The sequence below is a fragment of the Lycorma delicatula genome, chromosome 7 (genome assembly GCF_047948215.1).
Source record: "Lycorma delicatula isolate Av1 chromosome 7, ASM4794821v1, whole genome shotgun sequence".
In the NCBI taxonomy this organism is placed as follows: Eukaryota; Metazoa; Arthropoda; class Insecta; order Hemiptera; family Fulgoridae; genus Lycorma; species Lycorma delicatula.
In genome coordinates, this window is record NC_134461.1 from 59,851,148 (window position 1) to 59,867,259 (window position 16,112).

Sequence of the window (16,112 nt, forward strand, 5' to 3'; positions counted from 1 at the left end):
GTTTCCATGGTGACAGAAGTTTAATGAGTAAAATACTAATTTATGTTTCTTTAATGAATATCTTTAATTAACAACTTCAAACTCAACGGAGCTAGGAGCTCAATCTATGGCTTAAAATCTTCCCTGGGATAACGTTGAGTGTTTCCTGAAGTAATCGGTTTGTTGGTTCTTACGTAAGCAACAAACAAACAAACTTTGCGAATAAACAAACAGGCAAACTTTCGCATTTATAATTATAAATATTTCATTTATATAATAACAAATTAGTTGAGATAAAGAAAAAAGATATTAATGTTTATATCAAAATTTAATTAGAACAAAAATACAAATTATAAATATAGTTATCTAAATTGTGTTAAAATTATAATTGATTGTTTTATTTGTTTAAGTAATATTTAGATTAAATATATACAAGAGCTCAAAACCATACAAAAGGAAACCATAACAAACCAAATATAACCATAAAAACCATACAAATACAAAACAAACCATAAAATACTAAACTAAATTACCAAAAAATTTAGTTTAATATAACATATTTTAATAACACCTCTACACCGCTACGATTTGCGGATGATATAGTAATTCTAGCCGAGAGTAAAAAGGATTTAGAAGAAACAATGAACGGCATAGATGAAGTCCTACGCAAGAACTATCGCATGAAAATAAACAAGAAGAAAACAAAAGTAATGAAATGTAGTAGAAATAACAAAGATGGACCACTGAATGTGAAAATAGGAGGAGAAAAGATTATGGAGGTAGAAGAATTTTGTTATTTGGGAAGTAAAATTACTAAAGATGGACGAAGCAGGAGCGATATAAAATGCCGAATAGCACAAGCTAAACGAGCCTTCAGTAAGAAATATAATTTGTTTACATCAAAAATTAATTTAAATGTCAGGAAAAGATTTTTGAAAGTTTGGAGTGTCGCTTTATATGGAAGTGAAACTTGGACAATCGGAGTATCTGAGAAGAAAAGATTAGAAGCTTTTGAAATGTGGTGCTATAGGAGAATGTTAAAAATCAGATGGGTGGATAAAGTGACAAATGAAGAGGTATTGCGGCAAATAGATGAAGAAAGAAGCATTTGGAAAAATAAACTTATAGGCCACATACTAAGGCATCCTGGAATAGTCGCTTTAATATTGGAAGGACAGGTAGAAGGGACAAATTGTGTAGGCAGGCCACGTTTGGAGTATGTAAAACAAATTGTTGGGGATGTAAGATGTAGAGGGTATACTGAAATGAAACGACTAGCACTAGATAGGGAATCTTGGAGAGCTGCATCAAACCAGTCAAATGACTGAAGACAAAAAAAAAAAAAAAAATAACACCTCAAGTTTATGTGGTTTGATTTAGTAATACAAATTAATTAATACTTGTTTAAACATACACATTAGAAAAGAAAATTAAATTAAATTTTTTAAAAATAAATCATTTTTTATTTCATCAAAATCATTCGTTAGTCATCTAATCCAAAGAATTATGAAATTGAGAAAAAGGTGTTTAAACAATAAAAACACTTTTTTCAAAGGGTTACTTTTTATGTGAGTTGAGAATTCAAAATTTAAAATGAGTAATACAAATATTACGGTTTATAGATGTAGAAGGATGTAATAACAAAGGTTAATTAAGTCAGAGAGCGAAAAAAATTGTAAAAGATTTCTTTTCATAATTTTTTTTTGGATAAGCTATTCTAATATTTAGCCCTCGAAGTAATTTTGAATGAAAGGATTTTAAATTCCTAAACATTTGAAAAAATGGGAAGAATTTGTTTAGATGATTTTTGAATACCTTGTACATTATAAAACTTAGTCTTTAATTTTATAAAACAAATTAATAATTAAAATAAAAGAACAAACTACGGATTAAAAAAAAATCTAAAAAATGTATATTTACTTTTAATATAAAAAGTATATAATTTTTTATGGTCTGTTGAACACCTTGTTCATAAGGTGTAAGTTTAATCTGTTCCTATTAAAAAAAAGAGCTTTTCCGATTTCAGTCAAGTGAGTTTCTACCATGAAACAAGACGACTACATCACACTATGAATCCAATTTCCTGTAAGTCAGTTTGGAATTAAAGTAAAAAGTAAGTAACTAAGAAAATAAGTACCACTTATGATATATCGTTGAGAAGCAAATGAGGTCTTATTACTGCAGTTAAGAAAAAGTCCAAAATCCAAATTTGTCTGGATTTTGGGCATTTTGGACACTCTTGGTTCAGTCGACTGCAGTCAAAAGGGGAGGTGCATAACTAGTTGCTACAACAGTCCAAAATCCAAAATTTCAACATCCTGCGCCTGATCATTTTTGAGTTATGCGAGATACATACGTACGTCGATGTCGACGTCTCACCGAAACTAGTCAAAATGGATTCAGGGATGTTCAAAATGGAGATAAATTGATGTTTCCATTGAAATCTGAAATAAAAAATTTGTCGCGATCACAATACTTCCTTTAGAAGAAAAAATCAGAAGTTACGAGTGAAATATAATTTTATGTACTTTTAACAATGTGTATATGTAATTTAATAGGCGTACAAGGAAGTCATGTGGTGTCCACATCAGATTTTTCATTACAGAAAAAATTACACGAAATGAACATAACTGCAATTATAAGGAAAGTTTTTTCGGCAAATTTAAACTCTTTTATCGATGGATTTTTACTTAAAACACTAACTAGTGTTATTTTGGCTGAATTTAACCTTGCTTTTTTATTATTTCTTTTCCAAAAATATTGGATGTAATTATTATAAAAATACTAGAAAAAAGTAAATTTTTATCTTTTAGATTATGTTAATGTTATACATTCTTGCATTTTCCTTTTTTAAATTACAAATTTTTAATAATAAATGAAATTTGAATGCGTTCATATTAAAACCCATATGTTTTATGTAAAATTTTGATTCAATTTCATAAATAAAGTTAATATAAACACTTACCTATAATCTGACCCCTCTCCTAATTGTCTAACTGTAATTGGATATTCAGATGGTCCGTGGGCCTTAAGTAATTCTTGTAGTCTTACTAGACCTTCATTATTTTCATAAATAATTGTGAATGATTTCCATCCCCAGGCTTGAACCAAATCTACGTATGCCTGTAAAAGATATAAATTTATATTAAATACAATATTTTTAGTTTTGATTGGCAACTTTTAAATATAAAAGTATATTAATTATCTTTTTAAAGAAATTTTTATAAAATTGCCTCCCTGACGCGTTTCTATTTAAAGGGAATGAATGCGATTCAGGCCGCTAAAAAATTGGGTCATGTTTATAGACATGACACAATATAAGGACGGATAGCACAAAGATAGTTTAATTCCTTTCAATCTGTAAATTCTGACGTAAATAACGCACCTTGCTCTGATCAGCCAATGACTGGAAAAGACGAAGAAATCATGGAAAAAATTGACCAAGATCAGCACATTAGCAATCGTGGTGTCAGCAACAAACTAAACACAAAACACTAATCACGAAAGAATAATAAATCTATTGAAAAAAGCTAAATAAAAAAAAATCGATTTTTGGGTGCCACGTGATTTAACAATGAAAACATTTAATAAAACCAATTCCTATCTACAAATCGTTATTAAAATGGAAGAATTCGAACAATTTTATAAACGACTTATTAGCGAAAAGTGAAAAATATGTCACGTATAACAATACTGTAACAAATCGTAATCGATGCAAGGTGAAACAATACGAACTGTGGGAAAGCCAGGATTAACGCCAGAAAAATGATGCTTTTTGTGTGTAGTAGGATTAGAAAGGAATTGTTCTCTATGAACTTCTCAGTCAAACGATTGATACTTCAACTGAAAATTTTACTCCTAGCAATCGAGATAAAGCGACCAGAATTGATTCATCAGAATGGCGTCATCTTCAATCAAAACACACTTCGTCGGTGACTAGATTGGCTGGGAAATTTTTTCATGCAGCCACTGTATTGTTCTGACATTCCTACACTTTCAATTATTATTTGTTTCGGTCTCTAAAGAACTCTGTCATTGGTGTAAAAGATGGCTTCATGGAAAGCCTGTGAAGATCGCAGGCTTAGTACAGATAAATATTTTCTGTACGATAAGTGTATCGTACAGAAAATATTTGTATTATCAGGATAATTATTTTACCTCAAAAATGGCTAAAGGTGGTCAAACAAAACAGCACATATTTGGTTCAATAAACTTCATTTTAAATTTTAAACATCTTTTACTGTTTCATTCAAATAAAATGAAACTTTTTCCCCAGTTCAATATATTTAAATAATAGATTAATTTAAATGGTTAGATTTAGCTTAAATAAACAAAAAGGAAACAAAACTATTTTATTGGTTATTTGTTTTTATTCTGTTATGGAATAATTTTCATACTAAATAAATAAAATCATATGTAGCAACTCGGTTAAACTCAAACTCTTTCAAGTCAAATACTTGCAAGATAAAAGTGTAGTAGTTCATGTTTAAAAGTAAAATAATAAATCAATATAATTCTCTTCTGTCTAATTCAATAGTTTTAATTTTCGATATATTACATCCTCATCTTCTACTGTCTATTTATCCTTTCACTGACATACACCACTCTCATTCACTGTCATTCTCGCCTATTTCTTAGCACGCTTTGCCTCTTTTTATTATTCTCATTATATTTATATCTCATTATGTCTTATTATATTCTCTTTACCTATTCCACATTTTTCAGTCCTTACAAAAATTATTCTACACTATTATTACTTCTTAAACTTTAACAATTGTATAAATATAATTTTATTATTTTTTCTCTTAAAATTACTCTACTTCCATGTCTATTATTATTTTTATGTTTGGATTGACCCTTAATTATAACATTTTTATTACACAATGACTTCTGTAATTGTTTTACTTTAATCGTGTACTTTTTTCATTTTTTCTCTCTATTATTTGGTCTTTCATTTTACTTTGCCATTATTTCAGTTCTTGTACAAACTGTTACTTGTAGGCTTTTTCCTCTTTCAGGTTTCGCTTAGCTGTAAAAACATTAGAAGTAAAAAAAAAGTAAAATCTACCGAAGGAGTCCGGCCTCTTTGGTGCGAGTGGTAATGTCTCGGCCTTTCATCCGGAGGTCCAGGGTCTGAATCCCGGTCAGGCATGGCATTTTTACACGCTAAAAAAATTATAATTCATCTCATACTCTGAAGTAATACCTAACGGTGGTCCCAGATGTTAAAAAAATGGTAGTAATGAAGTTGTAAATCCATTAGAAACTGAAAATGCAGATTTATAATTCTTTATATTATTGTATGTAGGTTTTATCGTGTGCGTGCATGTGCGCGCGTGCGTGTGTGTGAATATTCGTTAATCTTTCAAATTTCCTGTTCATATTTCATACCACACTGAAATATTAAACTCTATCCCCTAAAAAATTATTCCTTTCGAATTTAAGCCAGATGTAGACACCAACACTTCAATTATTATTCATTTTAATTATTAATGATTTTGAATATTTCATCTCTAAAATAAAATAATGAAAAGAAATATTTTAAGCATAGAAAGTAATTGGTAAACTTCAAATTAATTTTTTTTCAGTTTTTAATTTTAATTTCTCATTATAATTTGAATAGTAACCCCATATCCTCCTACGATTTGGGGGTACCATATTACGATTTTTCTTGCGTTGATATAACTGTAACTTACTAACTACAGAAAATCTCATCGCCTTTTGAGTATCAATAACTATTGAACAAACTTTTAAATCTACAACTTTTAATAAATATTATATTATATAATTTATAATTTTACAAATTACTTTAAATATGAAAATGTGAAATGCATGATTCATGAGAAGTTTCTGTGTTTATTTTATTCTGAAAATTCTACTGAAATAAATTAAAATAAAAAAAAAATTCATAAAAAGCTAATATATTTTATAAAATATTTTTACTTCAACTTAAATTATTTTTAACATATAAACTAAAAACAACATTCTGAGATATCCCTTATACATAGATATATATATATATATTTCATAAAAACCTTAGATAAAGTAGTCGGATGTGGGTAGAGGTTGACAAGACAGCTTTCTCTTCTCAAACGATAATCCCATCTCGTTTCCAGATGTGGAATTTCCATAGTATCACATATAGACTGGACGTGACTGGCAGTTTGACCAGATTGTGGCCCGAATATTGCAGCTACGCCACTTCGCAGCAGATGGCAAACTTTAATAAGTAAAAATCAATACGTTTTTATATAAAAAATTATATTTGTGTTAATATTAAATAAATTATTTAGTGAAATAGATATTTTATTAGTTTTTTGAATAGTAATAATAACACAACCAAATGTAATACATAAAAATTCATCTTTATTGATTAATATAACAAGTAGAATAAAAGGCAGCTTCTAAAAATTACTAATACGTAAGAACAAAAAAGTTAAATAAAGGATATTTTATTATTTTATGCTTAATACATAACAGAGAAATTTTTCAAATTGTCTTCCTTCTTGCCTTATGTATTTGTGACGGCGTTTAATCACTAAACTACATATGTTTTTCTATAACCTTTTTTTTTCAATTTGTAAAATAATCTGAAATTTTAATTAACAGTTTGAGGCTTTTCATATGTTCATGTAATTTGAATTTAAAAAAATACCATATCTGATGAATCTCCAGAATTAAAAATTGCTAGATGTTAAATCATCTGAACTCAGTGACATTTAATTCTTCCTTAATGTTCTATTCATTAAGGAAAAACTTTAATGGGGGTAATATAACTTAAAGAACATAGTGAAGAGGTGCCACTCATCCTGCTGCCAAACATAGGGGTGATCAATATCACAGTTCGTTTAATAGCTCAGAAATTACATCTCGTAACATCTCAAGATATGAATCGCTGGTACACTTCCATCAAAGAATAACGGCCCAAAAATCTATTTTTTGCTATTGAGTATCAAAACATGAATTCCAGGTACAATGCGATCTGTTATCTCTTATTAAGTTCTCTTAAATTATCCCACGATTCTCATCAAACCAATAAACAGAATTATTATGTTTACTAGGTCATTTAATTTTAAGCACGCTTCATTTTTTGAATCTAAAAAAGTATATAATTTATTGCATAATGCTTTACAACAAATAATACAATTCTTACAATTTTCTGCATTTGTTAAAATCATGTTTATGATGTGTTGGGTGAAATAGTTTATTCCGATAACTGTTCTTTAGAATTTTTTGGAAATTTATTTTTCCAAAAACATTTCCATCTAAACAGAAGCCATTCATTCTGATATTTGAGAGCGCTTTACTAATGTCGATGATACACTATGTTAGTTTACTATTTCCAAAGTGGAACTAGTTTTGGCCAAATCATGCCACGATCTTCAAGTCTAGAAAATCTTCTAATTTTATGTTTCAGTCATTCAGATTTTGACATGTTGGTAGTGGAGAATTTATAAATCTTGCATGAATCGTTCATGGGCGGCAGCAGATTTATTTTTATTTTTCATTAATACTAAATGATAAATTCAGAGAAAAAATAAGCTAATAACTGATAGTAATTTTATTAGCGAATTAATATCAACGGCAAAACCAATATTTCCTATGTAAGGCAATCTAAATTTGCACATAGGGAAACAGATTTTAATATCACCACACATATATATATATATATATATATATATATATATATATATATATATATATATACAAAGTAATTTTCCCTATGAATGTTATTAATAAAAAATTATCCGTTGAAAGTAGATTATTTTATGTTTAAGTATGAAAATTGATGTAGCTTAAGCAAAATAAGGCATTAAGTAGGAAGACTAATTAGACAGAAGGATTGATTTAAAGTCTAAAAAATTTAATGTATATGCTTAAATATATACGAGCCTATTATTCATATAATAATCATAATTTATAGATAACAACGTAAAAAGTAATTAACTTTCAGGATAACATGCAAACATTTAGCATTCAAATTTATTTTAGAGAGCATGCTAAAGAAAACTCAAATTATATAAATGATATTTGTTGATATTGAAAGTGTTTAATAATTTAGGTAAGTTCAATTTTTAAGTTACAATAAATAAGAATTGAAATACGAAGAAAAAACTTACTTATAAATTATATTTATTACTTATAACTTTCTTTACCTTATTAGGGATACAGAAATAAATTCTTATATTTAATTTCTTAAATTCTTTAGTAAGGATGCTGGGTAGAATGTCACCATATTCTGTTGATCTGAATGTTTCTTCAATTTTCACTTTCAGCGGTTTTCACATGTTTCCTGAGAATCCTGTCTACAATAAAACTATTATAACCGTTTGTATGCTTAATTGTGTCCAACTGACTTCGGTAAATGATATAATTAAGAGGAACTGTAAAAAATCAGTGAAAGCTACTGTACGCTGTCATTTTTTGGGGGAATTGATTGTGGAAATCGGCTTGGATCGTAGCAGCACTTATGAGCTTTCTACTGATACTATACTGTAACTTGTTCTAGCTAGTTACTGTGAGATTTTGAAATTTTAACGTCCTGTCTGACACCATTTCAAGGGTGAATTGAATTTTATTATTAATACTATTCATGTATTATTTTTTAATCTTCAGATTGCCGAATGGTTCCATTAAATATGATAAAAATATCGCCCACCTAAATTGCATGACCTATTTTCTTTCAGATAACAAGTACTTATTTTCAAATTCCTTTAAGTAAATATCTGCTAGTAATACTGACTTTGTCGATCCTATTAAGTCCTTACTCATGGAAGTAAAACTTGTTATAGAATGAAATATAATTCTACAGTGTAATATCCTCCAATAACAGTATCAATTCATGAACATCGTGGGGTCCCAATATTATAGCTCAATAAGTCTATTCCGCCGGATGATTATGGTTTCTTTGATAATATAAAGTTTAACTATATCGGAAGGCGTGGTCTTGTATGTGGGCTGCAATTAATTGTCTTTTACTGTATTAATAAAATCACTACGATTCTTTAACCTATGTTGTGTTCGACAACGATGCTTATTCTTTATGATGGTGTCAGGGTTTTAGATGTTTTTTTAACCTGGAGTCCTGAAGCAGTAATGAAATTTATAAGGGATTTAATGGAATATTTATTTTTTTAGATCTTTGGAAGACCCGTAAAGTGGGGTGTTTGAGCTTTGATAGACTTTAATCTGTGTGTTGTGTTATCGTTAAATAGGTGAGAGTTAATGTTGATGCCTTATTCAGAGCTATGACCATTCATTAGTGGGATCTTTAAGTTACATTTTAATGTTTTTATCAATGATAAACTTGCAACTTTTATTTTGTATTTATCCCTTACTTTTGTAGGCTTTGATTATGATGGCATTGTTTTCATTGATTTTATTTTTTATTTTTTAAAATTTATATTTCTTTCGCCTATTTATTTATTTATTAATCTTATTGATAATATAAACATGGATTTTTAAGCACTTAGAAGTCTGCCATTAATTAAAACACGCAAATCATTTTGTAATCTGGGTTCAGGCAGTGACTTTGTAAGTGCTTCTGCCTAAACTACTTCTGAAAAATTATTTATTCTTCTTTAGTTAAGGAAGTTGTAATTTAATCCTTTCTTAAGAAGCTCTAATTCGTTATCGCTCAATTTTGTAGACATTAAATTAGAAACTCCTTCGTTAAAGGTATATTGTCAATTAACCTTATCAACCTGCTGTTGTTTACTTTAACATTTAAGAATCTTATTAACTTGTTTAGAGCGGATACGTTAACAAGAAGGCAAAGTATACAAGTAAACACTACTTTTATCATATACTTTTATCGTATTTAATGAAACCATTCGGCAAATAGAGAATTTAAAAAACTACATGAATATTATTAATAATAAAATTCAATTCACCCTTGAAATGGATTCAGAGCATTAAATTTTCTAAATCTCACAGTGACCAGCCAAAACAAGTTACAAAACAGAATCATAGAAAGCCCAACTGATGCTACGATCCATGCCGATTCCCAGTACCCATTCCAAAAAAAAAATGGCAACGTACAAAATAGCTTTGTTAACAGGCTTGTAACAGTTCAATTCTATATCGATTACCGAAATGAGCTGAATACAATTAAGCATATAGCCACAACGAACGGTTATAATAGGTTTTTGTAGAGAGGATTCTCAGGAAATATGTGAAAAACCGGACCAAGCCGTCAAAATTAAATATGAAAGAAACATTCTGATCATGTTGATATGGTGACATTCTGATATGGTGAGTTTCTACCCTGCAACCTAACTAATGCCTTTAAAGGACTAAATATAAAAATCTCCTTTCATACCACACACTAAGTAAGGAAAATTCTAAAACCTAAAGACGCAACGCCGTACAGTTAACATCAGGAATTTATAAGATTAAATGTAATTATTAGGAATGTTATTATATACGCCAAACAGGAAAAGATATTTTATAAAACAATTCAAAGAACTTCTGACTAACAACAATGTTGTTTCTAATAAATCTAACTACGCGTGTCACATTATGAATCGCGATCATACGTTTGATTTCGAAACCAATTTCCTACCACTGCATATATGTAAGAAAGGTACATACATGTGCTCGAGGGATATGATAATAATTCTCTAAGTAAAATAAGTAAATAACCACATAACAAAGTAGTTCAGTACATGTACTGAATGATGATTTAAACTGATTGAGTGTAAATACAAACACGCAAATGTAATGTCGCAGAGAATCATTGAAAATTATTGTTAAAAAAATTGTAAGAAATTAATAGAATAATCTTATAAAATAAAAATTGATTAGCCATACAACCACGAGATTTTGTACTACATTCAAAGAAACATAACTGCATTATGCAAAAATCTTCAAACTTTCAATTTTTATAGTTGAAGAAGGCGCTATATAGTTATTTGAAGGCGGTGCAAATAATTAATGGTTTGGAGAAGTACATGAAAATAATCTAAAGAGTAATGATAAAAAATATAAAAAAAAATTTATTTCTTTAACTATTTTTCGTTTAGGCTTTTGTTTTAAATAGTTTTGATATCAAAGAAATAAAACTATTACAGAGATATTATCGTTAACTTAAATAAGACCACAGTTATTTTAAGTTACTATCATATATGTTTTCAGCACAATTAAATGATGTAACTTCAAATATAATTTGATTCAAACTCTTTTGTTCCTTGTATTCACAAAGAATTTATCGAGATGTTTCAATATTTTTCAAATTTTTGTTTGAAAACGATACATAAAAACATCGCGTAAACATTCAGAGTAAACAGAATATACTGTTTCATAATAATAACAAATACCGTAGTAGACGACATGAAAGCCTGTTTTACAGTTAATGGCTTGCTACCAAAAGTAAATAAGTTACGGTTTTTAAATTTTAAATCAAAATCTAATAATAATTTGAGTATTAATAATACAAACGATTTTACGGATTTCTATGTATTTAACGACTCCATGAAATCCGCTGAATCATTCTTTGAGCATTTCTTTAATACATTTAAATTATAAGCTTAGATATACAGGTCTTTATATTATATAAAAATTTAAAAAGTTAGTCACAATAAAATTGCTTTTTAAAATTCTTAGTAAAAAATAATAATTTCCCTGTTATGGTTCATTATGTGATACTTTTGGAAAATGCTTGTATGGTAGCATATAAGCATAAATAATTTTTAAGCGCAAATAAAAATTCTTTAGCCTGATAGCTGGGAAACTAAGTAATTAATCCATGCCGGAATCTCTCTGAAAAAAAAACCTTGCCATGATTTTTAAAGTGTGTGGTAGTGTAAGGAAACTGAGTAAAATTTTTGTCTGGACTTCCACGGTTTTATAATCGCTAAGAAAATATTTGTTAACGATTCAAGTGCTATTTTATAGAATTATATGAATCGGTGGAAAGAATTTAAAACGATGTGTATATTTAAATAACTACCTCCAAATTAGACAGAAATACTGGGCTGGATATTTTGAAGAAAAACGTTAATGCTTTACCTGTATTAGTTATTTATTTAATAAACGTGAATCTCTGAAATAATTAACGAATTTTATTTAAATATTTGGTTAATTGCCCATTGTGTATTGTTTGCATGTTGTATAAGAACATTTTCTATTTGTTATATTATATAATTTGGGTTTTATACTTTCTTTTTGTTATTTTTATTTTTGAAGTGTATTTTTCTTTTATCTCCGACAAATTTCAATATAAACTGTATGTTTTAATTAACTACATAATGACTTTATATAAATAATATTAACAGATAAAAATAAAATAAAAGTTCAACGATAACCTCCAGAAGTGAAATTTCAGTAATAAGTTAGAAAAGGGAATAAACTTCAAAGTCAATAATCTTGTCGTAAGTTATGTTCATAGTGTTAATTATCAATAAACAAAAAAGTTTTGTTCTACCGTAGTTTTTAAATTTTTACCAACTTATTGTTGGAATAATAATAATTACAATAATAATAATAATGAAAAAAATCATTTACCTTTTCTTAACGTTTGAGTTGAGAATAAAAGTCAATTATGACACAAATATTAGAATCCAAACAACTATATTTTTATATAACCTATTCAAATGGAAATAACTCACATAATACATCAGAAAAGCGGCAATACGACGCCTTTTACTCGAGTTATATCTCTTGTAAGTTACAAATTACCTTTCCAAATATTTCGTAATTCAGTACTGTTCAATAACATTACTGTTCGAGAATAACATTATTTCCGAACTAAATAGTTGGTTATTCTCTATAATTATTTACTCGGCCTATCAACTGGCCAATTTAATGTTAATTAAACGAGGTTAACGAGCAAAGCGAGCGTTAGGTTATGTTTGCTGATATCGTACGAAGTTCTAAAACTCGTTTAATTTCATGTATGTAATTTAATCACGTTAATGTTTCATTACAATATATCAATAACTGAAATAAGTCGACACAAATTTAAATGAAGTATCTTTAAGAACGAATAATAAGCATTATGAATTTGTGAAAATAAATATTATGAATTTTATGAAAAAGAAAAATGTAAAATTTGAGTATTGATACTATTCAAAATATTGTATTGCAGTAATGTAGTATAGTATAGTATTGTATATTGTAGTGTTTTGAAATTCAAAACGTTATCCTCGCCGCTGTAGGAATACGTAATTTTTTATTTTTCATTTTAAAATAATTCAAAATATCAAATCAGCCAAAAACTATAATAAAAAAGATACTCTTTTTGCATATTTACTAACAGCGCAGTGAAAAGTAAAATATATGCCAAGAATATTGACTTTTGAATGCGCGTCATCTTTTAAATAATTACCGAAATTTAAATTAAAATATTACTTAATACAAACTTTATATAATATTTTATTTTTATTAAAAATTTTAAAGCAGTTCTTTATAAAAAAAAATGAACTAATATGGAAATATTTATGAAACTTGTAAATATTATATCTTTTCATTTTATATAATTTGAAAATCCAATAATTTTCCGGAAATTTTCAAAAACGTTCAAACCTAATAAAGATTAATCCTCAAATCAATTATACCGGCTATTGTTTACTATTATCCCGCATTTTGATATATATATATCAAATAAAATATATAGCAAATTGTTATAATATAAATTGTAATAATGTATATAGGGAATTGTTTAATCAACAAGTTGAATATTATGTCCAAAATTTTCCATAAACTTTGTTAAGACAGCTTTCAAACCAAGATAAGAAAAAGAATAATTTTTGTTTATAAATTTAGAATGGCTGCATTGTGATGTTTTCTACAGTCATAATAGTTTAAATTTAATTTTCAAGTCATTTTTTTTTTACCTTTTGAAGTTTTTGCTAACGTCCATCCTGAATGAGTGGTTAATTCAGTATCGCTCAGAAAAGGATAGTGGAAAACACAATAAAATGTTAAAAAAATATTTTTTGGTTGAAGTGTCTAAAATTTTATCTTATTAAATGATTGTCCATCAGAATAAATTTCTTGAGGCTTAAAGATATGTGATCATAGAATTTATTTTACAGAATGATATCAGAATCTTATTTCAAGATTTTGATAAATTTTTTCTTAAAGGTTTAAAAATATATAAAATAATCTTTAAATTTTATACATTAATTCTTTTAAAATAAAAGCGTTTAAATGTTTAAGAAAAATAACATTTTTCTTTGGTGAATTCATGAAACCCTTTTCGAAAAGGAGATCCACACTTTTTACTACATTGATAAATAATTTTCCTCTTAAGATTAACTTCTGGATTCATCCCTAATGGGTAGTCAAAAATCATTATTAAATTATACAAAATTAATTTTCTAAATTATTATTATTATTTAATTTTAAAATTTAATAAACAAAATTTCAGAAAGCTATCTCAATTTAATTCTTATCTACGCATTATAGTATGAAAGTAATTTAGGAAATCCAATATTGGTTTTAGGGTAGAACATTAAAGAGATGTATCTAACAGTTATTACAGTAATTCTTTTTTAATTTAATAAGCTGTATTGTTAATAACGTATCCTTATTCCTGAGTATCACATCAAGAATTTAATTTATACTTCACATAAAACCAGGAAAAATAAATGTATTTTTAAAAATATTTTATACTTAGCCGATCTGCCAAATTTGTATCTACAGTTCAAAAAATAACCGTACATATTTATTCTTATAGTACACAAAACAAATTGGCCAGAGAAATCAGAAAATAATTCATGTTTGAATAACTGGTTTCAGTTTTCTAATCCATGTTTTTTTTTTTTTTTGGCGATGAAAAAGGTCAAATACTTTTATCCGTCTGGTCTTAATCTCTTATCTATTCTGTCTATCTGCCTTTGTCTGATGAGGACTCAATTTTGACTAAAAAAAATTTTTTTTAAATAAAAAACAAACGAAAATTTTCTTATTTTTATGTTTTGTTTTGACAATCTTATCACCACCACTGAACCTACGAGAGTGCATTTTTTTATATTAACTATAAAACGAAAAAAATACAATGATACAGGCTTTCTAGGATAAATATGACAAAATAAATAAAAGAAAGTAAGGTATTATGTCGTTATTTTTTATTGACAGAAAAACAGGAACGTTTCTAATACCACCATTTGAAGCATTCAACAAAAAATATATTTTACCGAATTCTCCTCGGCTCAAAGATGTATTAAAAAAAAAGAAACAAAAATACACAACTTCATTTTAGGTTTTTATATTACGCGATTTTATCTCCACAAAATGGAAAAGTTTAAGCTTTCATTTATATGAACCAAAAATGTTAAGGTCTGTTTTTTATTTATTATTTACAATAAAATTTCCCGTAATTTAATCCAAGAGAGATTACATTTATTATATATATATATATATATATATATATATATATATACGTATACTATCATTTCCAGTCATAGCTTTACACACGTAATACGTAATTACAATTACAAACACACATTACCATCACAATGTTACCAAATCTCATAAAGATTTACTCAATAGAGGTAGCAGAATATGATAAAAATAAAAAACAATTCGATTTTTTTTATCCCTTAAAATACAAAAAATCAAAAAACCCGAAAAATGTTTTTACATATTAATCTGAAGAGTATTTGCCAGCCCAAATCAAGTGAATATCTAATTCCCAATCTAGTGAATATCTCGTTTAGTGAAGTCGGAATTGGGGAAAATTTTCAATAATTTTTTTAAAATTTTCTCACCTTTCTTCATCCCTTTCAAGATCAAATTAAAAAAAATCTAAAAATTGGTTTTTGGATATTCACATGAAGTTTAAACACCATAAATCAAGATGATATTTTCATTTGTTACAGAGAAATTATAAAAGAAATTGATATAATTAAATTACTAGAACTTACCCCATTTTAATCCTTCTAACTCGGAATTTCAAAAACAAACCTTTTTTATTGTGCACTTATGTCATAAGAAGAACATGTGCACAAATTTTCATCAATTTATCTTCAGTAGTTTTTGCTGGGCTTTGATTATCATTTAGTCAAGACATGTTTGTATATATATATATATATATATATTTATTTATATACACTAGCATCCCCCTCGTGGCTTTGCCCGCGCTTTATGGTTACTTGCTTTTCCCCTCGCGGTCAGAAGATAATTAGCCG

At 27.5% G+C, this 16,112-nt stretch overlaps 1 protein-coding gene across 1 annotated transcript in view; it reads right to left on the bottom strand.

The window, feature by feature from the left end:
* The window catches only part of KaiR1D (Kainate-type ionotropic glutamate receptor subunit 1D), a 170,526-nt gene that overhangs the window by 85,523 nt on the left and 68,891 nt on the right, over positions 1-16,112 (bottom strand). The window contains exons 4-5 of the mRNA XM_075372008.1: positions 6,015-6,199; positions 2,945-3,102 (exon numbers count right to left, since the gene is read on the bottom strand). Of these exons, the coding sequence (XP_075228123.1) occupies positions 2,945-3,102; positions 6,015-6,199 (343 nt within the window). The remainder of the gene's footprint in view (positions 1-2,944; positions 3,103-6,014; positions 6,200-16,112) is intronic.